This window comes from Panicum virgatum, chromosome 9K (assembly GCF_016808335.1).
Source record: "Panicum virgatum strain AP13 chromosome 9K, P.virgatum_v5, whole genome shotgun sequence".
NCBI lineage: Eukaryota > Viridiplantae > Streptophyta > Magnoliopsida > Poales > Poaceae > Panicum > Panicum virgatum.
The window spans coordinates 7,920,178-7,948,174 of NC_053144.1; the positions used below are offsets into that span (position 1 = coordinate 7,920,178).

Genomic DNA, 27,997 nt, shown 5'->3' on the forward strand with positions numbered 1-27,997 from the left:
TTACCAGTGTCAGACTAAGTTTTAAGTTATTGCATTTCTAATAACACATTCTGCTTATTAATCAGGTAAATTTATCTGACAACTGGAATGAGGTTTCGTGCTTGGGATCAGCAAGCAAGAAATGTAAAACATTTCTATTTACAACATGTTCTTTGGAAATTAGAGATCAAACTAGAACTCCAGTTCCAAAATTGCATGTCTACACCTATCTCAAGGAAAACCACATGGCCACAAGAGGGAACCACCAAAATCACAAACAGTCAAAAACTATATATATGTACATTTTATTTGGACCAGATAAAGTCCATATCGGTTCCTAGGGTCCCTATGGGGAAAAAAGGTTATCCAGGGTCAGCCAAAAAAACCTGTCTTCCTTTTATCCATGCTCTTCAGCTTCAGCCGAGTCATCCAACTCTACGGGGAGCTGTGTGCCATGGGAGCCATTGGAGTGCATACCAATCTCAAGCTGGATTACAAGAACATTGTATTAGCTTTAGCATTCCGCAATGTTGATGTCTGGAATATGGGGAAGCCATGGGGCTGCAGGTGTATGCTCAATAACTCTGCTAATCCACTTAGAGCAATCCATTCACACATATCGTGGAATCTCTTTTGCCATACTTGCAAGGATGGATCAAATTTGAACCCTCCTACAGCTAAAGCTTAAAACAGCTTCACTATCATCCACAGTAACTAGCAGCCATAGTCTCTGCTGGACATGCTAGAACAATCCTTCTTTTACTACGGATCTTCTGTACCGCCAAATCTCTGAAAATGTGACAACAATTTTATAGGAAAATTGCATATATATGAGCGCTAAATCCAAATATTGAAAAAAGCCTTCATCAAAATTGAAAAAATGAGTATTAAAGGAAATTAATCCACTAGAAAAAAATCATGAACACATGAAAAAAGTGATGGTTACCTTATGGGGTGCAATACAAACATTTCTGTGAGAAACAGTAGCTAAGTATAACTGACATGTGCTCATAATAAAAGAAAGTAATGGTATAGTCAAAAGTAAACCCAAGATCGATCAATACAACCATAGGAACGTAGAGGAACAATGTATCATTTAACTGAGTGATGCAGAGCCAAAAACATTATTCTATATGTTAAGGTTGATATTGAACAACAAACAGGGGAGAAATCAACTCAGAAGGGCACATACTAACTAGGGAAACAAAAATGAATATCAGAACATGAGATGTTCACCAAGGTCTCAACTTTAGCTGATCCTGGACATGATTAAAAATTGTATCCTTTTTCAGGTTTTTAACTAACCACTCATTCAGGTTTCTAAGAATAGTGTAGGTGAAAAGGTTTTACAGCTCGGCTTACTCTATAATTGGGCAAGAATCCTGCACCCTGGTATGGTAACGTTTTTGAACCATGATGCTGTTCTCCTTTTGGATTATATAAGACTGACACATCTTTCAAAGAAATTGAAGAACAATTCAGTATGTCGTCCTTACACTTGCAGTAAATAACAATTGGCTAACTCAAATTCAACATTAACTAGGCACATCCCCAAAATTGGCAGCTTTCATTTAGGTACTTAAACATGGAAGTTGCTAAAACTTATTTTGCTAGCTTTCTGACAATGAACAGTTGCTCAGCTGTCTCGCAGCAAGAATGAATGGGTTGCTCATCAATATACAAGAAGGCTTTGATGGTTTTTTATCAGGATTTTGCCACTATCGAGAATCCCCTGTCCCACCCGGAGGTCACATGTCACCAGTTACCCTGGTAACAGTGTTGAAGCCAGAGCCAAATACTGCTGCTCAAGCAGACATCATTACCATCCTTTTAATTAAGCAAGAACCGATAAGTTTCTAAGATATCTCAAGTCTAGCTTTTCCTAGCTAAGTCTATCACTGCGGAGTTCCTTCACTCACCGAGTGCTGTTTACTAAGTCGTTGTTACCCAACCTCTTCCAATGGTGTTTGCCCTCGCTTACATCCCAGTTTCCGTTTTATCTTGCGAATATCCTCCATATGTTATAATGTGTTGGAGTATATTGAGCCCATGTATAGAGACCCATTAAGAGGCCCATGTATAGGTCTATATATACCCACCCATCTAGGGTTTGGATGAATACAACAATTATTTACCAGCCTACATGGTATAGAGCTAGATTTTTTTTTCTCTCCTCCCTACCCTGCAGCCGCCGCCGCCGGCCTCCATGGCTAGCTGCCGGCGCCGCCCCTTCCGGCGCTGTCCCTCTTCCCCCCTTCCTCCTTCCCTCCCCTCCCCTCTTCTTCCTCTGCTGCCGCGCCTCCCCTGCAGCCGGCGCAGCGCTCCTCTGCCTGGGCCGCAGCTGCCCCTTGCCAGCAGATCCGCGCCGCCACCTCTGCAGCAGCTGGCGCGGACGCGGAGGCCGGGCACACGCAAGCCGCCGCCCTGGTCACCTCCCTGCAGCCGCCGGGTGATGCCGCCGCCGCCGCAGATCCCGCAGCCGTGGCCGCCGCGGGAGCTGGCGCCGCCACTTGGGGAGCTGCCGGAGCCGCCGCGAACGCTGCTGCCGTGGCCGCCGGCGCCGCCCAGCAGGCCGCCGTGCAGCTGGCCGCGGCCCAGCAGGTTGCTGCGGCCGCCCAGCAGGGCCCTCTGCCCGCCGCGGCCTCTGCTGGCGCGGGTGCGGGCCCCGCAGGGCCCACGGCCGCCGCGCACGCCGCTGAGCAGGCCGCCGCGTGGGCTGCAGCGCAGGACGCCCACCGCGCCGCCATCGTTGCTGGCAAGCAGCACGCCGCCGCAGCCGCCGATCCCGCGTGGTCCGGCCTCGGGATGGCGCCTGCGGATGCGCCGCTCTCCGCCGCCGCCCTCCGAGGGCAGCAGGCCGACGCCGCTCTCGCCGCGGCCCTCCTCGCCGCCAAGTCGGAGGCTTCGGCGGCCCAGGAGCGAGTCCGCGTGGCAGCCCTCGCCTGGGAGCGCGAGCGCGCCACGGCCGACGCACTCGCTCTCCGGGTCGCCGAGGCGGAGCGCTACCTCCGCGTCTCCTCCGGCTTGCCCGTCGACCCCGAGCATGGCGCCTCTTCCTCCCACCAGCCCCCGCCCGCTGGTTCTGGACCCCGGTACGACCCGACCGACCCCATGGTCGCCCAGCTCCACCTCCAGGCCGCCGGCGTCCAGAACATCAGGGCCCTGGTCTCCGTCCTCCTCACCATCCGCCGCTACGCCCTCGACGACCACGTCCTCGTCTACTCGCCGATCGAGGCGCGTGACGTGACGTGGCTGCGCCTCGACAGCGTCGCCCTATCCTGGATCTTCGGGACCATCTCCCTGGATCTTCAGGACCTCGTCAGGACACACGGCGGCACCGCGCGGCAGGCCTGGGTGGCGCTCGAGGGGCAGTTCCTCGGCAACGCCGAGTACCGCGCCCTCCAGCTCGACGCCACCTTCCGCACCTTCGTGCAGGGGGACCTCTCCGTCGGTGAGTACTGCCGACGGATGAAGAGCATGGCCGATGCTTTTCACGACCTCGGGGATCCGGTGTCCGATCGGGTCTTGGTGCCCAATGTCCTACGGGGACTGAGCAACACCTACGACCATCTGAAGGGCTGGATCGCCCGCCAGAGGCCCTTCCCCACCTTCCTGCAGGTCCGGGACGACCTCGCCCTCGAGGAGATCACCAGGGGGCTCGCGCCCGGATCGTCCTCGTCCACCCCTGCCGCACTCGTTGCTACTCCACCGGCCTCCTCCGCTGCTCCTGCCACCTCCCTCCTTGGTGCTACTCCCGCCGGGCAGACCGGAGGAGGGGGGGGGGGGGCGGGACGTGGACGTCGCCGGCGACGGGGTGGTGGTGGTGGCACTGGTGGCTCTGCTTCTGGGAGCACCGGTACCGGTGGGGGCCGTCGGGGCACGCCGACACCGGCTCCGGCTCCCGCTCCTGCCCCTGCCGCTGGAGGTACGCCTTGGCCATCCTTCAGCAACCCATGGTCAGGGCGCATCTCGATGTGGCCGTTCCAGGGTCCGGGAGGGGGCCCCGTCCTCAGCTCGAGCCGGCGACCATGTTCACTGGTGCTGCTCCACTCTTCGCGCCGTCCTGGACCCCGCCCGCCCAGCCCAGCCAGCAGCCGACCTGGCCTGGGGGGTGGGACCAGGCCGCTCTGGCGCAGTCCTTCAGCACCATGGGACTGACGCCGCCGACCAGCACCGAGTGGATCGCCGACTCGGGTGCCTCGTTCCACACCACTCCCGATGCTGGTATCCTCTCTTCTGTCCGACCCCCACACCCCTCTTGTCCTTCTTCGATCATGGTTGGTGATGGGTCTTGCCTTCCTGTCACCGCCGTGGGTTCTGCTCCTCGTCTTCCTAATGTTCTTGTTGCTCCTCAAATGATTCACAACCTTCTTTCTATTCGCCAGTTTACTGCTGACAACTCCTGTTCTATCGAATTTGACTCCTCTGGTCTTACTGTGAAGGATTCGGCTTCCCGGCGTCCGCTCCTCCGATGTGACAGCCCGGGGCCCCTTTACACTCTTCGGCTTCCTGTTTCCGCTGCCTCGCCTTCGGCTTCTTCGTCTTCTGCTTTTGACGTGACGCCTTCTTCCACCACCTGGCACCGCCGGCTTGGTCACCCCGGCCGCGACGTTTTGGCTCAGCTCCGCCGTAGTACCGATGTTCCATGTACTAGGGCTCCTGCTGAGCACCTCTGTCATGCGTGCCAGTTAGGTCGTCATATTAGACTTCCATTTTCTTTTTCTTCTTCGCATGCTGCGCATGCTTTTGATCTCATTCACTGTGACCTGTGGACATCTCCTGTACTCAGCATGTCTGGCTATAGATATTATCTGATCATTGTTGATGATTTTTCTCACTACTCTTGGACTTTCCCTTTGCGCGCCAAGTCTGAGATCTTCCCCACCCTCCTCCACTTCTTTGCCTGGGTGTCCACTCAGTTCGCCCTCACCATTAAGGCCATCCAGTGTGACAACGGGCGGGAGTTCGATAACTCCACCTCCCGGTCTTTCTTCCTGTCTCGGGGTGTTCAGCTGCGTATGTCTTGTCCGTATACCTCTCCTCAGAACGGCAAGGCTGAGTAGATGATTCGCACGATGAACGACGTTGTGCGCACCCTTCTGATCCAGGCTTCTCTCCAGGCGTCTCTGAGCGGGCTGGGATGACTGATTGCAAGCCCTGCTCCACTCCAGTCGACACTCAGGCGAAACTGTCTGCTGATCTGGGTGATCCGGTGACTGATCCTACTGCCTACCGGAGTCTGGCCGGCGCTTTGCAGTATCTCACCTTCACCAGGCCGGACCTCACCTACGCTGTTCAGCAGGTCTGTCTCCATATGCATGATCCCCGGGAGTCACATCTTGCTGCGCTGAAGCGTCTCCTCCGGTACGTCCGTGGCACTGTGGACCTCGGCCTGGTGCTTCACCGCTCGTCCTCTGCTGAGCTGGTGGTCTACACCGACACTGACTGGGCTGGCTGCCCGGACACTCGTCGCTCCACCTCCGGCTACGCCGTCTTCCTGGGCGGCAACCTGGTCTCCTGGTCGTCCAAGCGGTAGCCGGTTGTCTCCCGCTCCAGTGCCGAGGCGGAGTACCGGGCTGTCGCTAACGGCGTGGCGGAGGCGTCCTGGCTACGACAGCTCTTGGCGGAGCTCCACAGCCCGCTCGCCAAGAGCACGCTCGTCTACTGCGACAACGTCAGCGCCGTGTATCTCTCCACCAACCCCGTCCAGCATCAGCGGACAAAGCACGTGGAGATCGACCTACACTTCGTGCGCGACAGAGTCGCAATCGGTGATGTTCGGGTACTCCATGTCCCGACTACCTCCCAGTTTACTAACATCTTCACCAAGGGGCTGCCATCCTCGACCTTCTCGGAGTTTCGATCCAGCCTCAACGTAGCCGGTGGCTAGTTGTGGCTGGGGGGGGGGGGTATTTGCCCTTTGTTCTTTATTTGTACTCTCTTCTTGTCCAGTCTTGAACACCGCTGCGTCGGTAGTTCAGACTGCGGGGGGATGTTAGCTTTCTTGTTGTCCAGTCTTGAACACCGCTGCGCCGGTAGTTCAGACTGCGGGGGGGGGGGGGGTGTTGGAGTATATTGAGCCCATGTATAGAGGCCCATTAAGAGGCCCATGTATAGGTCTATATATACCCACCCATCTAGAGTTTGGATGAATACAACAATTATTTACTAGCCTACATAATGCATAGCAGCCACATACAAGGAGGCCTTTAAAAACCATAAAGTGAGACAAATAAAAAGGTTTTATGTAGCCATGTAGGCTTGGGCATACTATCAAGTTATTACCTGGAACGTTTGCCGATGCACATTGAAGGAAGTCACGTCTTTGAATCATATCCATGGTGTCCATCCCTCATACATATTGCATAAGTTGTCAATACTTGTTGCTTGTTTAAGAAGATAGTCAACTTGCTCAGAAATATTCAAGGGCCTTGACATAATGACATGAGATCAATAAACAGGTAAACATAAATAAATAAATTGACTGCTAAAATTATTTCCCCATAGTTACCGACCTGGTGCCATCTATATCCCTTCCATGTAACTTATGTTCCACTTGCTTCAGGATGGACAGAGCAAAAGGATTTTTACCTGTGGCCATCAAACAGAACAAGCAAACTAAAGCTGTAAATTTGTCTCAGCTTCAGAATCCTTCAGGTGTAATACTTGATGAGAAGCTAACTTCTCGGACACACACAAAAATGAAAATAGAAAAGGTTTATGATGATTTACGATAATCAGTTTTGAATCGCAAAGACATAATGAGAGAACCATATCCATTGTTGGGCATTAGTATTTTTTATAAAAACCGAAGTTAGATAGCATACTAAATAAAAAGTTGAGTAAGTTAAAGATATCTTATTAATTTTCTACACCATATGCCAATTTTAGTTGCTACTCGCGGAAAAATTATTTGCAGTGTCAACATGATGCTGACTGTACATTTACAAACCGGTTAAAACAAGATCTGATAAATTTAAGTGTTGAGATACACAATACACTTCTTGAAGAAGTTTCAGAGCACCTTAGTCTCTATCAGACAGAAAATGATTCAGCAAAACTAAAAAAAAAGGTATCAGGCATCAGCGATCCACCCTTTTATTGGTCTTACCTCTGGTTACTCGAATCGAAGAATCTGCATAGGATTTAGGATCACTGTTTTCGCATTCTTGTCCTCTACCTTGTTTGAAGGCTGCACTATTATTGTCACTTTCAATTCTTCCCTCCACCAATTGGGTTTCAACCTCATGAATATTGCTAGCATGTGTCAATGCGACATTGCTTGATATAGAATGATTATCGCTACCGTTTCTTGTTTCCTGGTCAGTAGCACCAGGATCTTCTATTTCAGTCCTGACATCCATGAGAGCATTTATTTTCTCTAAGTAGCCAGAAGAACTATTCTGGGTCAACCCTGTGGTACATCCAGAACTACTAGTATATGAGTGATCTGGAGGTGAAATCCAACATCCATCTTGCAAAGATACGTCTGTATTCATTTCTAAATCTGGAGAGCCACATTCCATGTTTTCAGAAGAATCTCTATCCTTCTCAGTTGATGAATCACTTTGCAAAAGATTTGGATGTGTCGAGGGTATATCCTGAGATCTCACAGATTCCCTTTCTCCTGGAACTTCTAGAGCCTGTGAATAGAGAAAAGATAAGTGAAATAATTGGCACCTAGACACATGTAACATGTTGCAAAAAGAAAGGGTTAATGTTAAATCTTATGTCCATCAAATACATCTATATTCCTATAAGCAAAAATAGCAATAAAGCTTACTAAAAACCAAAGCAGAAACATCAGTATGTCACATGCCTACTGAGAAATTCAGATTCACGTACATTGACTAAGTTCAAACCAAGTCAAGCCTCTGCTAATATATTACTATACCTGAAGGTTTGCAAAACATTCACCTATTCTTATGCCTTAAAGTTCAAACTGTGGGGCGCAGATAATTAGCATGCTCTAAGCATATAACATTTATTAACTATTCTTAACTAAGTACCTTATGAAGATTCCCAGCATGAAGACTTGAAAGGTGTCCAAGCTTCATTACCATGGAATGCAGTCCCTCCACATTATCAGTAAGCGGACCGAACAGTGGTTCTATATTTTTACAAGCTTCCCTAATTTTAGTGTTATAAGATTGGTATAATGCCTTTCCGTGAATAAGAGGCATGCTGCCATTGTTCTTCTCTCTTTCCTTTGAAATCGCTTCAGACATAACAGTTACATCAGCAGATAGACAGGCTTCAAGTGGAAATAAAATTGCATTTGCCTGTCAAGCACAAAACAAAAGCCTTTCTTCAGACAAAGAAAGCAATTCCATGTTTGACAAAAAACTATATTGATGGTAAGTATTTATATGTTCTGGGAATATTGTTTAGCGTATCCCAATAATGTGGTATGACCCAAATATATATCATATATCAAAACCATCCCAATATTAAACTTCAATATCCTCAATTGAAATCTTAAAACACCCCGTACATGAAAAAAGTAATTATATTGAAATTGGAGAAGGAAATGTAATGAACAAAGAGAAGAAATGACAAGCCTTGGAAAGATTGGTCATAAGGGAACTGTGCACTGCAGCAGCTTCCTTCCCCAGAGTGTACACATCATGCAACCCATCTGCTATAGCCAAAACCTGCAAATAATTTACCATCAAATCAGGAACAAGAAATAACTGATTCTCATCGCCACGAACAGCGCGCGCGTGTGTTTTGGGGGGGTGGGGGGTAACTAATTAACTAGATAAGACAGACCACCACATGTGAAATCTCTAAGTAAAAGTCATAAAAGATTCACATAAAATTCAGTAATGCAAAACAGCAACCTAAATAATATTAATTAATTTCTCAATTTCGCTATAGTGGTTGCAAACCATTTGCAGACTTCACCAGCTCAATTTACATGATTAACCTATGCAGTCAAAAAAACTCAAAACAGAAAGTTCCATCAAGATGATATTTGATTAAGTACCTCATCGAGCAAGGAACCACATTCAGAAGTCAAAGCAGAGCGATCCTGCGAGACATGTTTGAATCCAGATAGCAATGCACTTACTTCACAAGCATGTTCATACATGGCTACAAGAGCATCCTGTAGATTAACTGGCAAAAGATACCAATATTATTATACAATGGTAAAACAGGATATATATACAAATTCCCACACTGGATGATAAAAAGAAACAAAGCAACAACTCCAAGTAGGAGTGGCGTACCTAGAGCAGATTTTGCTTTTACAGAGACTATAGAAACCTGGTTATTTGCTGAAAACAAGCCTTTTCCAGCAGCTTCCAGGTTGAGTTGGCCAAGTTTCCACTCCTGTTCTGCACCTGCTTGGAACATACATAAATATAACTATTATGAAACAGGTGAAACTTATGAAGAACAACATGAGGAACCATAATGGTAGAAGGGGCGAATGAGCGCTAGCTCGGCTGGTGGGAGTGCGGTAGTGAAAACCTCCAGGTCGGGGGTTCGATCCCCGGCTCGCACAGGGAAAAAAAAAAACTCCCTCGCTTGTCCCATGTCCAAAGCATAGCTGGGGTCCGGCCCTTCTCACGGGTAACGGGCCACTATGTATGGGTGAGGCAGGGGTTCGGGAGTTTTCTAGACCTGCGTGAGAAGGTCTTCTTCTTAGGCCCTCCACAATATGAGCCTTGAGTGATGCTAGAAAAGGAGAGAGAGAGTTTGGGCACCACTTCTCACGCTGTGACATGTGGTGCTAACTTAGAGTGATGCTCAGAAAAGAGAGCGGAGCAAGAACGTGCACCAGTGCCTAGTTAGTAAAAAAGCATATCATTGGTCCTTGCTGTTGGAGTATATTGAGCCCATGTATAGAGGCCCATTAAGAGGCCCATGTATAGGTCTATATATACCCACCTATCTAGGGTTTGGAGGAATACATTAATTATTTTCCCTCCTACATGGTATCAGCCTAGATTCTTTTCCTCTCCTCCCTACCCAGCCGCCGCCGGCAGCCATGGCCGGCCGCCGGCGCCGCCCCTCCCGGCACCGTCCCTCTTCTCCCCTTCCTCCTTCCCTCCCCTCCCCTCATCTTCCTCTGCTGCCGCGCTGAGCTCTCCTGGCACCGCCCCCTCCTCTGCCTGGGCGGCAGCGGGCTCCTGGCCGCAGATCCGGCCTGCTGCCGCCCTGCAACCCGCCGCCGCCGGCGCTGCAGCAGCTGGCGCGGGTGCCGGGTCCAGGTTGGCCGCCGCCCTGGTCTCCTCCCTGCCGCCCCCGGATGGCGCCACCGCGGATCCCGCAGCTGCTGCCGCCGCCGCCGCGGGTGCAGGCGCGCGGGGGGGGGGGGGGGGGGGGCTGCGGGCGTGGGGGGAGCGCCGCCGCCCAACACCTGCAGCAGAGCTCCGCCGCCCTGCAGTCTCCTCCCCTGCAGCAGGCGCTGCAGGTGCAGCCTGAGACGCCGCGGCCCACGGCCGACGCTGCTGCAGCTGCGGCCGCAGCCCAGAGCGCCCGCGCTGCTGCCCAACGCGCCACCGTCGCCGCGGGCAAGCAGCCCGCCGCCGACGCCGCGCTTGATGCTGCGTGGACCGGGCTCGGGATGTCGCCCGCGGATGCGCCGATCTCCGCCGCCGCCCTCCGCGGGCAGCAAGCCGACGCCACTCTCGCCGCGGCCCTCCTCGCCGCCAAGTCGGAGGCTTCGGCGGCCCAGGAGCGGGTCCGCGTGGCTGCCCTCGCCTGGGAGCGCGAGCGCGCCGCGGCCGACGCCTCCGCTCTTCGAGTCGCCGAGGCGGAGCGCTTCCTCCGCGTCTCCTCTGGCCAGCTGCCCGTCGACCCCGAGCCCGGCGCCTCTTCCTCCCGCCGTGCCCCGCCAGCTGGATCTGGAGCCCGGTACGACCCGACCGACCCCATGGTCGCCCAGCTCCACCTCCAGGCTGCCAACGTCCAGAACATCAGGGCCCTGGTCACCGTCCTCTTCGACCCGACGTCCTCCTCCTACGGCCGCTGGCGGGACCAGGTCCTGCTCGCCCTCTGCCGCTACGCCCTCGACGACCACGTCCTCCTCGACACACCGATCGAGGCGCAGGACGTGGCGTGGCTGCGCCTCGACAGCGTCGCCATGTCCTGGATCTTCAGGACCTCGTCAGGACCCACGGCGGCACCGCACGACAGGCTTGGGTGGCGCTCGAGGGGCAGTTCCTCGGCAACGCCGAGTACCGCGCCCTCCAGCTCGACGCCACCTTTCGCACCTTCGTGCAGGGGGACCTCTCCGTCGGCGAATACTGCCGGCGGATGAAGGGCATGGCCGATACTCTTCACGACCTCGGAGATCCGGTGTCCGATGGGGTCTTGGTGCTCAATGTCCTGCGGGAACTGAGTAGCACCTACGACCACCTGAAGGGCTGGATCGCCCGCCAGAGGCCCTTCCCCACCTTCCTGCAGGTCCGGGACGACCTCGCCCTTGAGGAGATCACCAAGGGTCTCGCGCCCGGATCGTCCTCGCCCACCCCTGCCGCGCTCGTTGCTGCTCCACCAGCCTCCTCCGCTCTTCCTGCCACCTCCCTCCTTGGTGCTGCTCCCGCCGGGCAGACCGGAGAAGGGGGGGGGCGTGGACGTCGCCGGCGACGGGGTGGTGGTGATGGCACTGGTGACCCTGCTTCTGGGGGTACCGGTACCGGTGGGGGCCGTCGGGGCGCGCCGACCCCGGCTCCCGCTGCTGCCCCTGCCCCTGGAGGTACGCCCTGGCCATCCTTCAGCAACCCATGGTCAGGGCGCATCTCGATGTGGCCGTTCCAGGGTCCGGCAGGGGGGCCTCGTCCTCAGCTCCAGCCGGCAGCCATGTTCACTGGTGCTGCTCCACTCTTCGCGCCGTCCTGGACCCCGCCAGCTCAGCCCACCCAGCAGCCGACCTGGCCGGGGGGTGGGACCATGCCGTTCTGGCGCAGTCCTTCAACACAATGTGACTGACGCCGCCGGCCAGCACCGAGTGGATCGCCGACTCGGGTGCCTCGTTCCACACCACTCCTGATGCCGGTATCCTCTCTTCTGTCCGACCCCCACACCCCTCTTGTCCTTCTTCTATCATGGTTGGTGATGGGTCTTGCCTTCCTGTCACCGCCGTCGGTTCTACTTCTCGTCTTCCTAATGTTCTTGTTGCTCATCGAATGGTTCACAACCTTCTTTCTATTCGCCAGTTTACTGCTGACAACTCATGTTCTATCAAATTTGACTCCTCTGGTCTTACTGTGAAGGATTCGGCTTCCCGGCATCCGCCCCTCCGATGTGACAGCCCGGGGCTCCTTTACACCCTTCGACTTCCTGCTTCCGCTGCCTCGCCTTCGGCTTCTTCGTCTGCTGCTTTTGCCATGACGCCTTCTTCCACCACCTGGCACCGCTGGCTTGGTCACCCCGGCCGCGACGTTTTGGCTCAGCTCAGCCGTAGTACCGATGCTCCATGTACTAAGGCTCCTGCTGAGCACCTCTGTCATGCGTGCCATTTAGGTCGTCATGTTAGACTTCCGTTTTCTTCTTCTTCGCATGCTGCGCATGCTTTTGATCTGATTCACTGTGACCTGTGGACATCTCCTGTACTCAGCATGTCTGGTTATAAATATAATCTGGTCATTGTTGATGATTTTTCTTATTACTCTTGGACTTTTCCTTTGCGCGCCAAGTCTGAGACCCTCCCCACCCTCCTCCACTTCTTTGCATGGGTGTCCACTCAGTTCGGCCTCACAGTTAAGGCCGTCCAGTGTGACAACGGGCGGGAGTTCGATAACTCCACCTCCCGGTCCTTCTTCCTGTCTCGGGGTGTTCAGCTGCGTATGTCTTGTCCGTATACCTCTCCTCAGAACGGCAAGGCTGAGCGGCTGATTCGCACGACGAACGACGTCGTGCGCACTCTTCTGATCCAGGCTTCTCTGCCCCCGCGCTTCTGGGCTGAGAGCCTCCACACCGCCACCTACCTGCTCAACCGGCTTCCGTCCACTGCTTCTCCTGCTCCCACTCCACACCACGCTCTCTTCGGTACCCCTCCTCGCTACGACCACCTTCGGGTCTTCGGGTGTGCGTGTTACTCTAACACCTCCGCCACCGCTTCTCACAAGCTGGCGCCCTTGTCGACTCGTTGTGTGTTCCTCGGGTACTCCCCTGACCACAAGGGGTACCGATGTTTTGACCTCACCTCTCACCGCGTTTTGATCTCCCGACACGTCGTCTTTGACAAGTCGGATTTCCCCTACTCTACCTCCTCTACACCTTCTCCTGACCCCGAGCTGGAGTCTCTGTTTCCAACTGACCCAGTGGTTCAGCCACTGTTACCTGTCTGTCCTTTTCCTGCAGGTTTTCCCAGCAAGCCGGCACCGTTTCCGGTGATCCCTGCTGCGCCGAGCGCGGCCCCGGTGCCCGCGATCGCGCCACGCGCGGTCTCCAGACCTCCGGTCATGCCGCGCGCGGACCCGGTGTCTCCCGCTGCGCCACGCGCGGCCCCGGTGCCTTCACCGGCACCTGCGCGGTACGCTCAGCCGGTGCAGGTGTACCGGCGACGCTCGGCGCCGACCCCGACACCGCAGCGGTACGCTGAGCCGTTGCAGGTGTACCGGCGTCGTTCGGCGCCGCCTCCTGCTCCGGAGGCTCCTGCGACGCCGCCGCCGTCGCCGTCGCCGTCGCCGCCTCCTCCGGCTCCCTCTCGAGCCGAGCTGGAGGTATACCACCCGCCAGTCATCCATCGGGATCCTCGGCATATCCATCCTATGGTGACTCGGCGGATGGCGTCTCAGGCCGCGACTCTCTCCGCCACCGAGGGAGAGCCGCGGGTCTCTCCGGTACCCTCCTCTGTCCGCGACGCCTTGGCGGATCCTCACTGGCGTTGCACGATGGAAGACGAGTACGCGGCTCTTATTGCCAACCAGACGTGGGACCTCGTGCCGCGTCCGTCTGGTTGCAATGTGGTGACTGGCAAGTGGATCTGGACGCACAAGCGTCGGGCTGATGGCACCCTGGAGTGCTACAAGGCTCGCTGGGTTCTCCGGGGGTTCACTTAGCGGCCTGGTGTGGACTATGATGAGACCTTCAGCCCAGTCGTGAAGCCCGCTACGGTGCGCACGGTCCTCTCGCTTGCGCTCTCGCGCTCTTGGCCTGTGCACCAACTGGACGTGAAGAATGCGTTTCTTCACGGCACTCTGTCAGAGACTGTCTACTGCTCTCAGCCAGCGGGATTTGTAGATTCGAGTCGTCCGGATATGGTCTGCCGGCTCAACAAGTCTATGGACTGAAGCAGGCTCCTCGGTCTTGGTACTCTCGGTTCGCCACGTTCTTGCTGACTTTGGGGTTCACCGAGGCCAAGTCTGACACGTCTCTCTTCGTCTACCGCCGTGAGGATGAGACTTCCTATCTGCTGCTCTACGTTGATGACATTGTGCTCACAGCCTCTAGTCAGCAGTTGCTTCAGAGTGTCATCACCTCTCTGCAGCAGGAGTTTGCTATGAATGATCTCGGTCAGCTCCACCACTTCTTGGGCGTCACTGTTGAGCCTCGCTCGTCTGGTCTTCTCCTGCACCAGCGGCAGTAAGCACGTGCAGATCGACCTACACTTCGTGCGCGATAGAGTCGCAATCGGAGATGTTCGGGTACTCCATGTCCCGACTACCTCCCAGTTTGCTGACATCTTCACCAAGGGGCTACCCTCCTCGACCTTCTCGGAGTTTTGATCCAGCCTCAACGTAGCCGGTGGCTAGTTGTGGCTGCGGGGGGTATTTGCCATTTGTACTCTATTTGTACTCTCTTCTTGTCCAGTCTTGAACACCGCTGCGTCGGTAGTTCAGACCGCGGGGGGGTGTTGGCTTTCTTGTTGTCCAGTCTTGAACACCGTTGCGCCGATAGTTCAGACTGCGGGGGGGGGGGGGGTGTTGGAGTATATTGAGCCCATGTATAGAGGCCCATTAAGAGGCCCATGTATAGGTCTATATATACCCACCTATCTAGGGTTTGGAGGAATACATCAATTATTTTCCCTCCTACACTTGCTGGTCCAAGTCTAGCTGCCTCTGTGAAGGCTAGCGCACTATTTTATTCATACAAATGTCTAGACGTTCAAGATAGCTCTGGTGCCTCCAATCTTGCACGCTGCAGCTCTCTAGTAATCGATGCCCATTTTCACTGTGGGGTCCAATATTTTTACTGGCATCACTCCACACTGTGGAGGACCTTAGTGCAATGCCGTGGGGGCGGTCTCCCCCCGCAGGTCTAGTTTTCATAATGGTAGAAGGGTGCAGAACTTTCAGATTTTGAATAGACTTTGGTGGTATTTCTATGTGTTGCAACCACAGCCTATACACTAACACATCAGCACAATTAATATTAAGTGAGACAAAACAATCATCAAGAGAGTTGGATACTCGTGCACATGAACAGCATCTGAGCATAACTGTAATGGAAGCATGACAGAAGATTATAGTCAACTTACATGTAAAGGAATGATATGCTGCGTCTAGACGTGTCAGGAGATTCAAGAAAGTTTGCTGCCAGGCCCTGCCTTTGTCCATAGATTGTTCGGAAGTTTTATCCTCGGGAATGAAGTAAAGTCCCTCTCTGGATGCTTCAAACTCCAAAACAGATGTGCACAACTTAACAAGATCAGATGCCTCTTCTTGAACCACTCGAAGTAATTTCCTCCTTTTCAAAAGATGACCATGAAATTCAGGGGGGATTCCTGAACCCTTTGCAGTTGAACCACCTCCACTGGAAGTATTTGGACCAGCACAGGCCCATCCCATCGCTCTCTCAAGTTGTCCTTCAGCTGAAACAGAAATGCTTTCACAAGCTTGCAGGATTTCAATTGACCTTGTTATCAATGAGACCGAAGACTGAATCTTATCTAACAAGTTATTTCTGCTCAGATTTAAAATCAAAGACATGAACTTATCATTGCCAAGAATATTTTGTGATAAAACCTTTGCCTTCTGCGCATGGGGTGATGAAAGATCATGCAACCATTCAACCTGAACTGTTTCCAAAATAATTTTGCGCAGAGCCTCTGTGAGCTCATTCAATTGCTTTTTCATTAGCGAAACTGTAGTCCGGGCAGCTCTAGCTGTCTCATGAGCATTACAATACTCCTCAAGCATTAATGCAACCCTTCCAACAGCAGCAGAATCTCTTTTTGGTTGATCTGATTCTATTCTTCCTTGACTCAGCTGCAGTAAAACACTAATTTCTTCATCTAAACTTAGGATGAGTGAAGGAGCAATCCTTTCTGTAATATACCTGAACACTTGTTTTTCCACATGGGCTGCAAGCTTCTTTTTAAGAGTCAAGTAAAGTTGATTGGCGTTAATACTATGCTCAACTGAAGATGAAATCTCATGCATGCACATATCAAAGATTGAATCCAGAAGATTGAGTTCCCAAACAAAAAAAGCATGATCCTTCAATATGCCAACTAAAGGCCACACCAAATCAGACAATGAAGGACCCAAAGACAAAGCATCTTTCATATTTGAAATGGGTCTATCTATTTGAGAAGGAAACATATGATCAAGCGATTCCAGGCCAGCAAAGGGCTTTGTCAAGATTGAAAGGAGGGCCTTGCTTTGTCTAAAATGAAATTCATTTTCATGATCATGATCCAGCAGAGATGAGAAGTACTGTTTAGAAGAAAGCAACGAATTGATGACACTGTCTTCTACTTTCATAAGTGATGAAATACGCATATCTTTCTGGCTCCATGTTTCATGTAGTTGTTCCAATTGTGCCCTACAGATTTCCTCCTGCGAAGCTAGCTCCTCTGCTTCTTCCCAAGATAGATGTTCTCTGCCTCTTGCAGCAGCTTCTTCAAGAGCTATTTGCTGCTCAGTAATTTGGCCAACTCTTACAGAGTAGCTCTGTTCCAATTCGGTAAGAGATGCTCTCTCAAGTTCTATTTCAACCAGCTTCTCTAGAGCTTTATCAACAGAACCACGTATCTTAGAAATTGAACCAACAGCTTCCATTACCTCTGAATTGTGTGAAACAAATGATCTTATAAATTCTGGAAGAAAAGCTTCAGTCATTTGTTCAATCATGTTGACACTTGAGTGCAAAGCGGCCTGAAAGGTAGAAGCCCAGTGCCTAGGGTGGGGCTTTGCATAAGCATCACTCGTTTCAGCTAAGGTCTTCCCAATAACTTCATGCACTTCATCAACAACTCCAGATATCAATGCACATTTTTCTATGTGCTGTTCAAAAAATTGCAAGCCCATTCCAGCATCAGCCTGAAGACCAGAATCATCTGCCCTAAATTTAGTTTTCCCATTAGCTTTAGTTGAGAGGTCAGACACTTTGGCTCTAATATCATTATATAGCTGGCCCACGGCAATCCCAAGAATAGAAAGCACCTTACTTGTTGTCTCTTGTACATCGCCCTTGGCTGGAGTTTGGTTCTCACCCTGCCTAAGACTTTCTTTATGTGACAAATGAGTATCAACGCCATCCTTCTTTTGTGAAGGCAATTGAATAGAGTTCATGAATGCAGAAAGTATCCGCTCTTTGGATTGCACTTCATTATCCAATCCAATAGAATTCATCAGTTCAGAACATTCCCTTGCAAGTCTTTCCACGCATGTAAAGTAACTTTCCATCTGATTTAAGAGATCCCGATATCTTTGCTGCATTAGATGAATGCCTTCACCTTGAACCTTAGCAATGACTTCTGCAGCCTGTCTTTTGGCAAGGGAAAGCATATCTTGTGATGTACTTCTTGCAGATAGCTGCAAAACTTGCGCCCAGCTAGAAATTGGACTGGTTGTGATGTAGTTCACCGGAAGAACTTGTTGCAACACTAAGGAATATTCACCAAGTGAGTCTAAAGCAGAGGAAAGCCCACCCTGTAACTCCGATATTAATTGAGAAACCTCTCTATCCAACTCAGAGCACTGTGCTCTTGTTGGCTCTGGTACAACTGTAAGTGGAACTCCTGATTCTTGGACAGCTGAAATAAGGCTCAACGCCTCGTCCTTACAATTCAATTGCATGCATGACTCAACGCACGCAACAGAGTTATCCTGTATAGCCTCAAGAACTCTTGCATGTTTTTCCACCCATATTTTAAGCTTGTTAGCTTCATCAACTGCTGCAGCTTTTGCTTCTGCTAACTCGTGAGCCTGAATTTCAAATGAACTGCGAGATTTATCAGCAACTGAAGTAGCATCAGCTAGGACTGACTTAGCCAACATTTCATTCTGCAAAACACTTGATCTCTCTTTCTCAGCATGATAAAATATAGCTGATGCAACCTCGTAGTGATCTAAAGTATCCAAGAATTTCTGCACATAGAGAAATGGAGAAATCAGTAGATGTAAATGTTTTATTTGAGATGCTTAATCTTTTACTTGCAGATTTGAAAATAATACCTTTAGAGCAGACACTGTGGCTGGCAAATTAGTTAAGAAAATATCCTTATGCTCCTGGGGAAAGGAAACTGTTCAATCAGATAGTGATAATGATAAACAAAAAACCATAATAGTTCAGGAAAGGTGACAGCTACAAAATGGGCCTCGCTCCTGTAAATCATAGAGTCGGTGTACTAGTGCATGAAAGATGGCAATAAAGAGTGATATATCACCCAATTTATTGCTTCTATATATTTCTTAGGAATAAACTAAACAAGCAAGTTTGGCTACAACCAATGCATACAACATCAGTTAGCTAATTTTCTACAAAGTCCCTACACATTTCCTTCAATCATTGATAACTAATTAAATGTTACTTCCTCTGTTCAATAATTTATGACTCTTTGGACAAGTCATGATCTCCAGAAAGCAATTTTGGCCATCAAAACTAAATTATTCTTTAGTAATATGTTAGAAAATAAAAAGAAAAAAGATCATGTTTGAAAGTACTTCTAATGATAGCTAATAAACCTAATGATGCAATTTTTTCATATGAAAAACTAAATTGTTTCGTGTAGTGGTCAAAGCTAAAGTCTGACCATTCAAATTCTGCAACACCATATATTTCTGGGTAGAGTTTTGCATAATAAATACAATAAGATAACAGACTATTTAACAAGGTCATGTGGGCAGTCAAGGAAGAAGGCACTTTGTGGTGCATGGCTAGAGCTAAGGACCTCCAGATTCCTCTCGTGGAAATAAGTTAGGTATTTATTCTCCTTAGTCTGATTTTCTGGCAGGTTGTTTTTTTCTTACTTAAGTAGTGAATTGGATGTAAAGCTTTGTAAGGTGTAGTACAGTTTTCTTTATTCTACTTTAATGAAATGATATGTATCCCCAAGAGGTCAAAAAGAGAAGATTCAACTCCAATAGCAAACAATTACCTGCAAAGGAACACGGATTTCTTGAATTCTTGAAGAGAACAAGCTCAAACTAACTGCTAATTCCATCCCTTTCTTCTCTTCACCAGCAATTCCTGCTTCATCTTGGATATTTCCTCGTGTCCACTCAATCAATGGGTCCCAAACAAATACTTCCAACAACATCAAGATGATATCTTTATTCTTCAAGAGGACATTCATAACTTCCTCACAAGAAACTCTAAAAACACCTTCCACACCAGTCAATCCTAAAGCTGATTCAATAGTTTGAGTGAGACGGAATGGAACAATTTCTGGAATCTTCAGCCTTTTCCCTTTATCAAAACATATGTTGTAATCTATATGAACTACATCACCATTGCTGAAATCCATAAGAATGTTGTCCAGATGTCTATCTCCTAGACCCAGCATATGGCCAACCATGCTCATGGCTGCTACACTGCTAGAGAATCTGCAACGAAAAATTGATTCATAGCTAAGCTCTCACCAGGTGTAACAACTTTAATCATCAGGCAGTAAAATCAAGAAGGAAAATTTCAGTTATCAATCTTAGAAAGGCTATCATAGTACTCTTTGGTAACCTGCATCATGTTGAACAAATGAGTTACCAAGAATCTGTTCCTCAAGGAATTCTTGACCTCTTAATTCAGTTACCATATATATCGAAAAAAACATAATAGCATGGCACGTGTTACTTCACAAGCCATTTCCTGTAAACACAAAAATCTTATCCAGAGTTTCTAATATTAACGTAAGTGCCAAACACTGAAGATGTGTCCCGCACACACATCAGACTCTTGTCAACACTGATGAAATCCTATACAAGAGAAAGTACTATGCATAAAAAAGAGGGGACTACTATTGTTTAAGAATATATTGTTTACTCATTAAAGACTAAAGCTATTCAATTCAAAATATATAATCATATAAGTCTTCTATGTTCAATGTGGTTTCCTAATTACCGACAATTAACAGAATATTTATTCTTTGACAACTAGCAGAAAAAAAATTGCAAAGGAGGGTGAGGGTGTTGAGCTCTTGGCCCCCTAGCAGTGGCAAGGAGCAAGTGGCAAATAATGTAAAAGATGTGTTCAAAAGAATGGTGCCACGCTCCGCATACCTCTTTACTTTGGAGTTAAAGTTTCTGAAACCTTCGCTTGCACACCACATTTCTTGCCACAGAATCTGTTTTGGAGTCTCATTCATAAGCTCCAATAGAACTTTTTTTTTAACATCTAGTGGCCAATCTCTTCGTGATACTACCCTTTTGATCCCTTTTTCTTTAAGTGCTGGTATAATTTTTCCATAGAACATATCACTTGGACGGGGAACAGGTGGAACAGGGTTGTGAATGTTAACAGTACTAACTGAAGATAGCTGTGCCTCTGCCTGTGCCAACTGCGAACGCTTTTGCCACGATTTGTACACAGTGTATATGCTACTTACATTTTCCACCCACTGGATCAGTCCAGCTCGTCCACTAACTGGTGTAACAGAATAGAAACGTAGAGCAATATTTCTACTTCGAGTGTCAGAAGATGAGTACAACAAGCTATTTATCGCTTCCAACAACTGCATTATCCTAGAATCAAGGCGTAGATCTTCCCGGCCCTTGAGAAGGTAAGTATACCTCTGACCATCTGATCCTTGCAAGATGAGCTTCTTAGGTCTTGTCTTTGTTGAGAGTATTGTCACCTCTTTGCAGAAGGAAGATACAGTTACAGTGCCATGGTTTCCAGCAAAAGATTCTAAGGAATCAAGTATCTGTTTCTCAAAACCAGGCATTGGAATGTCAGAGGTAGACAAAGCAGCCAGATGTGGAGCAATTTCACTTAACGATATGCATGACTTTCTTTGATGCGTGGCTAAAGAAGCAGCAATTGAATCAAAAGGCTGCCAAATCTCTCCTAATGTTGTCAGAGATCCAGGGGGCGTCTTAAGGGTTGCAATTGCATGTTTCAGCTTACCATTATATTCCTTATGGAACCACATCTCATGAGATGTTTTTGGTTCACGAGATGTAGATGCCAGACGACGTTCCAAGGCTACAATGATTGGAGTCATCACAGCAGAAAATTTTGCAGCATTTATCTTGTTCTTTTCTGATGAACTCAGTGTAGAATTTGCAGCAACCCTTGCAGCTTCCTCTTTAAGTATATTGATTCTCCTTAAAACATCTGCATCACAATAGAAATTTGGCCAATATTAACATTTGCATCTCCTCAAGAACTATAGTTTACTTAACATAATAAATATATTTGTCATGGGCAGCCAGCTGGGTCTTATGGGCCAGATCGAGAGTATGGTAGACCCATTAGGGTTAGAATTAGAGATAAGATCAGATATCTTGCTTAAGGGTTAAGTAAGACTCTATATAAAGAGAGGAGATGTATCAATCAAAGGAAGAATTTAGTAAAATTAAATCTATTATCCTAGTCCCCCTTCTCCGATTCTCCTAACTCTGCCTTCGTGGCGCGACTGACGCCACCATAGACCAGATACAAATCATTTCTACACTGTTTTATGCAACAGTAACTGGACAATATGCTTCCAACTAAACTTCCAGATGATCTACTGCCGGTGACAAGAAAATTTTCCATTTTCTTATAAGGAAATACTTTTACAGTATTGAAACTTGAACTGAAGGATCACACGAATCATGTCATAAACACTCAAGGGGCGCAATCAATCCTAGCAATTCTATGCAATGATGTTTTTTCATCATTTCATGGCACTGGAACTACTTAACTGTCATTAACTTGTCATGTGCAGTAGCACATGACACTAGAGGAACATGTAATTCCATAAATCATAGATTAACACAAATGAAAACTTAGGGTGCTTTTCTTTAAATCAACTTTGTTGTACCACTTATATCACCTAACCGAGAACATCTAGATTCCGTAGAAAACACAGCAGTGTCGAGCTGAACCTAAAGCTAACTCCATGTTGGTATCTAAGTTGTCAATCAAAGCCTGGCTCCTCTAGCTGATTCGACAGGACAGCAATAGGGGAGGTGAGGCTTATGGCTTACCTGAACGGAGATCCTGTAAAGTGCTCAGCCATTGTTCCTCCCAAAGAACAGTAATCATACCTAGCTCCTCAATTGCAAGCTTAACATCTTTGATTAAATTGGGGTATAGCTTAACCTATGAAAAACAGAAAGGATCAAAAACATAAATGGCACCACTAGTAGTCTAAAGTAGATAACCATAGTCTGATATGGTAAGGTAAATTACCAGAAAGTCCGATATGCGCTGAAGCTCCTCGGAGGGTTCTCCTTCACAAGCATTGATATCAACCAATGTAGGATATACAATAGAACAAGGAGAAAGTTTTCCAAGCTTCAGCAATATACTCTCTAAAAGTTCCCTTACTATCTTCTCTGGGTGGGAACTCAAGCGTGCAAAAAGTTGAGGTATAATCTCCTGCATATTTCCAAATTCCAAAGCATATAAATACATAATTATGTAGTAATTATTATTAATAGCTCGTAATTATAGAAGATGTACCTGCCATGGCAATAAAGGAACTGCAGAAACCCCGCTTTCAAGTGTTTCCTTCAGTTCCACCCCATAGTTCAACATTATGTGAAGGAGATAGAGCATTGCACGCATAGTGTAGCTTCTTGTCTTCCCTTTCAAAGCATCAAGGTGATACGAAGATTGAAGCTCAGTTGATGAATTTTGAAGATACTGAAAATAAGCATGTGCTGCGTGCCCAAAGAGCGATACCCTCCTTTTCCTTAAAGACCACCAAATTTCAATAAGCTTGTCAATCAGAGGTGCCTTATCCTTTGCACAATCACATTTACAAAGAACTGTTAGTTCTGATGCTAGAACTGCAGGTGGATCTTCACCTTCACGGGCCTCAAAGCCTGGTGCTCCAGCTGCAGTTTCTATCATATGAATTGCCTGTTCAATAAGTAAAGTTACGGGGTCTGCTGTCACTGGATAATCGCACCCCACATGATTTGCATGTTTATCAGCACAGATACTCCTGATTATTTCCTCCACCTCTGACTTCTCCTCATCTGTCAAGTGATATCTATCTGGGGAAAGTTCAGGCTGAAGAACAGGGGACAGTGAATTCTGCAAATTTGAATCTTTTCCAGACAGAGAATAACTGGCATGAGTGAAGCACCAGTATGCATATGCAAGCCAAGCTTTACCCATGCTGGGGCAAAGTTGCCAGGATATCTTCCGAGCAGTGCCTATGATTTCTTGGGCAAGAGCATGATAATTCAAAGTTGAAACAGACACACTATCACCAAACAAAAGTTTCTGTGTCCCATTTTGAATGCCATCAGAATGACTGAAATCTTCTATTACCTTTGGAATTATCGTATTTAAGATAGGAGTTGAGTTTTCTTGCTCCATCCAGGTTGAGAGTTTCAAACAAGCCCTAGCAATCACTGAACGTGAAGTGCCAATGTCAGATGAACAATTAATGGTAGACTGAACGCTAGCACGAACCAGTGACCACATATCAGATAGAGCTTCTTCATTATTTCCCTTTTCACGCTTCAGCAAGGCGCCTTCATACTTAATGTTCAATTCAAATACTTCCTTGTCCATCTCATCAGATGACTTCAAAGGATGATTTATGAGGTACTGGTTTAAACGGGTAGCCAACATAAAATTGCCCTGCTTTCTAGCAAGACTTGCGAGCTTCTGACAGAGAAGAAGAGTGGATAAAGAAGATGGCTGTGTATCACGGTACACTTTGAAGAGCTTTAGCCACATGCTGCAATCTTGATGCATTCTATCGACGGGATCATGAAGGAGTTTCTGTAAAGAATCCATTATTGATTGTGATTGATTAGGTCCATTTCGGTAGGTCAATCCCGAAGCTTCCTCAAATGCAAAAATGCAATGAAGCTGGCCAGCACAAGCAGCAGCTTCAGGCAACCCATTGAGTGGGAGAACAGAGAGAGCTTCATCCAACATCAATTTAGCCTTATCAAGCTCCTCTTTTATGCCCTCCAACTTGCTATTAGATCGAAGCATTCCACGCAAGAGCATAAGTTCACTTCTCTCAATTGCAACCTTGGGATCAAGGGTGAGCTCGCTGCTGCTTTTCGGAGTCAGGTCAAGATAACCCCAAGCTGAATGAAAGTCCCCCTCGTCAAAGCATGCCATCGCATGAATAGCATTAAGTTCGTTGCCAGCACTAGTTAGAGCACCTGAATAAGGTTTGCCAGCGTGTACAGCACGGAGCACTTGTAACTCTGCAAGCCAGCTCTCTAAACATTTCCAATCTGAAAGGGATGTGTAGCACTCAATTACGCGCTCTATGATGTACTGAATGCCATCAGACTTCATGTAGGTAAGGGCTTCCTCTGACTGAAGTAGATGGGAGTAATGTGCAGCAGCCTTTTCATACTGCCCCTGGGATTGATAGATCAATCCTGACATCCACGAGAAGTACTTGTCGCAATCAGATACACCCCGCACTAGTTGATTGTCTTGCTCAAAGTAAGTGTAGAATGTTGATACAGCCCACTTCTGAAGTCCAACTAAGGCATCTATTTCATGACATCTGCAAAGTGACAAGGAAGCATGCCGGAGGACCTTCAGAACATCTGCTTCTAACCTCTCTCTAAAACCATGGTGACTTTCAGTAGCCCCTCCTGTGTGACTGTTGCCTCGGAGGGATGATACAGCCAGGTTTCTGAGATCTACCAGCCGCAATGAACAGTAGTGAACGACTGCATCACTGCAGTGCATAGCTAATCCTGCATTCAACATTGGATCACGAATTCGCGAAAACCACTCTTCACAAACTCGTTTGTTTGCGCGGAAAAACACAGAACTTGCTTTCGGTGGGGGTGATAGAACAAAGGAACCTTCATATGCATTGTAAGCATATTTTTTCAATGCCTCAACAAAATCCAATAGCAGACGCATTGGCAATAAGGAAATGTCAGCTGGCCCTGTATACCTGCCTTCACCTTCCTTAGCTTCCGGCGTTAATACATTTGTTACATCCAAAAGCATGCGTTCTAGGGCTGCAAATGTCTGAGTAGGACCACCTAGATGAGTTCGAAGCCGAAGGTTAATGCAATGTCTGGCAGCTTCATGGATCCCCCACCAAACCGCAGCATGATTGTTCACGGAGTATATCCTATCAATAGTAGCTCTGTCCACGCCAGGACCTTTGGGGTGTTCATTCCCATCAGCATCTCCAGACATATCAGTATGACCAGAAAGCATATCTTTCTTGCCACGGTAACTAAAGACCAGCCGCTGCACCCAAGATGAAAGAGGTAACTTCAATCTGAGTGAGAGGTAGCTCAAAATAGAAACAAGCTGCTGCCAATGGAGCTTCCTAGGTTGTTGCTTCACAGCAAGCACATGCCTCCAGTTCATGCAATGGTTGGACATGTTAGCAATATCTGAGGAATTCAGATAACTGTGCTTGTCCACAAGCAAGCCAAACACATATGTTGTGATAGGCAAAGCGATTGAAAATAACCTTAGAAATGCATCCTTTACATTACTATCTGGATCACTAAGCTTGTCAAGCAGAACCTGAGCGACAACCGAGAAGTTCAGTGGATTGATGAGCCTACCCAGGAATAGTAACTCCAAGGTTAATGCCACATGGCATCTCACTTTAGGCTCCCTATCATATGCGCAATCCAAGACAGTGAAAAGGATACCATTCGAAAGTGTAGCATCCCCAATGACCTCATAAGAGAAACTAAACTTATCCACATCCCTCTCCATTCCACGAATCAAATTTTCAAATGAAGCTATCCAATCTAGAGCCTCTAATTTCAGTGTCATGGATGATGATGCGTTAAGACCCTGAACTATGTATTTGCCATATTTAGGCACAAACTTCTTTTTACACTCACAAGAAATCAGCTGAATTTTACTACCTCCAGAGCCTCTTTCAAATGATTCAGATGTTGGCATAATACTTGAGAGTTCCATGTTGCTCAGTTTGTGTAGTGTAGAGAAAATCTGAAACTGCATCTCAAGGAAATTATGGAAAGGGGTACCAAATGGGTCAAGCTTCTCTGAGATGAAAGATGTCAAGCTAGTTGCTCTCTCATTTCTCTTTTTTGTATCAAGTGCAATCGTGGCCAGAAGAATCTTCAGATCAAATTTCATTAGTGAAAGCAACTGATCCTCTGAATATTGTGCCCAAGAATGTGCAACTGAGTTCGACTTGCTCTTCCTTTCATTGTTAGGCTCTAAGGAGAGACTCTGGATATCAGGGTAACTTACTAGCCCTTCCTCAAGCAGAGATTTTATCAGCTCTAATTCTTTCATCAACGATGCAGTTGCTTGATCAACTACATCTTCCGATCCATGTTGTAGGCAAAAAAGGTATGTAGCTGCTGAGTTTGCAACCACGGTGTGGTTTGGATGAAGACGCAACTTAGGCAAAATTGAACTGAAGTCAAGCAAAGCTCCCACAGAAGATGCTCGGAGACCCAAATTTTGCAGCAACAGAACTTGCAGGTTAGTCTTAAGTGCTGCCACCAACTGTGCTGAGGAGGCAACTTCCAAGCTCTGGGCTAACACATCCACAAAAAGGACATAAAATTCAGCAAACCTTTCCTGCAGAATCTCGGCAAGCAAGACCAAGCATCTGGATGCTTCTTCCATCCTCTCAGACCAGCCAAGCTTTGAGGCTATCACTGATGCACACCTTAAAAGCTGAGGAGCTAACCCTTCTAGTGGCCCAGCTACAAGTTCCCTTAGGTTATTTCGCTCAGCCACACCAGACGCCATGATCTGCAGTACTGTAGAGAAGCAAGCAAACAGAGGACGAAGCCGCCCGGAATTATGGCTGGCTGCAAGGTTGGGATCGTGCACAAGCACCTCCATGTCGGCCAAGAACTTGGGAAGCAACCCAAGCGAGAACTGTAGATTCCCAAGCCAATGCCACTGAAATTGCAAAAAGCTATCCATAATCATGCTGCGATCGGCATCAGCAAGGTCCGGCACAAACGCCCACCCAAGGAGCAGGTCCATGATATCAACAAACTGCGGACGGAAGCAGTGGGGGAACTTGGCGGCAATCAGCATAAGCAGGCCGAGCAGACACCGGAGCACGGAGAGAGACGTCCGCTCATCCTCGAGCACGTCACGGCAGGCGGCAAGGAGAGGCGGCACGAACCGCTCGACCGGGGCCACGTCCCCGGTGGCCAGGAGCTCCCGGAGCCCTTCGGCGACGAGCGCGGCTGAGGAGGGGTCCCCCAGGAGCGGCAGCGCCCAGGCGACGAACCCGTCCGGAAGGCCCCCGGGCGCCTCGTGCGAGCACAGCACCGCGCAGAGCGTCGCGTACGCCGACACCGCCGCGCGTCGCACGGCGTAGGACCTGCACAGCAAACCGTCAAGCACGAGACGGATGAGTCGAGTGATGCGTGAAGGAAGGGGAGGCGAAGAGAAGCAGAGAAAGGTGCGCTTACGCATCGTCGGCGAGGAGGACCGAGAGGGGCGGGGCGAGGAAGGGGGCGAGGGCGGGGAGGAGGGGCCGGTTGGGCGGGTGGAGGAAGGAGAGGCGGAGGTTGGAGAGGGCGGCGGTGCGGGAGGCGTCATCGGAGGGGTGCGGGGGCTCGCCGGCGGCCGCGGAGAGGAGGGAGGAGAGGTGCTGCTGCAGCTGGTGGTGCGCGTAGGAGGGGCGAGGGTTTTGCATTGTCGCGCCCCCGCGCCGTCAATCTCGTCGGGCTCCGCCGCGCTCCGCTCGCCGGAGAAACAGCTGTGGGCTGAGGCGTCG

The 27,997-nt window shown here is 48.9% G+C and overlaps 1 protein-coding gene across 2 annotated transcripts; it reads right to left on the reverse strand.

Moving 5' to 3' along the window:
* Window positions 1-19: 19 nt before the first annotated feature.
* Window positions 20-27,993, reverse strand: LOC120649826 (serine/threonine-protein kinase SMG1-like). Of its 2 annotated transcripts, XR_005665387.1 has the most exons (17): window positions 27,690-27,993; window positions 22,774-27,598; window positions 22,501-22,689; window positions 22,296-22,410; window positions 20,382-21,438; window positions 19,265-19,712; window positions 18,342-18,395; window positions 15,419-18,254; window positions 9,213-9,326; window positions 8,969-9,099; window positions 8,541-8,633; window positions 7,989-8,261; window positions 7,091-7,622; window positions 6,495-6,570; window positions 6,265-6,409; window positions 6,162-6,186; window positions 789-2,007 (listed from the first exon to the last, which is right to left on the reverse strand). XR_005665387.1 is itself a non-coding variant. In XM_039926726.1 (16 exons), the coding sequence occupies exons 1-15, from the start codon at window positions 27,914-27,916 to the stop codon at window positions 6,310-6,312; spliced, it is 11,070 nt and encodes a 3,689-aa protein (XP_039782660.1). In that variant the 5' UTR covers window positions 27,917-27,993; the 3' UTR covers window positions 20-768; window positions 6,265-6,309. The 2 variants fall into 2 exon arrangements, 1 of the variants encoding a protein (XP_039782660.1); XM_039926726.1 differs by lacking the exons at window positions 789-2,007; window positions 6,162-6,186 and adding an exon at window positions 20-768.
* Between the last annotated feature and the right edge of the window lie 4 nt (window positions 27,994-27,997).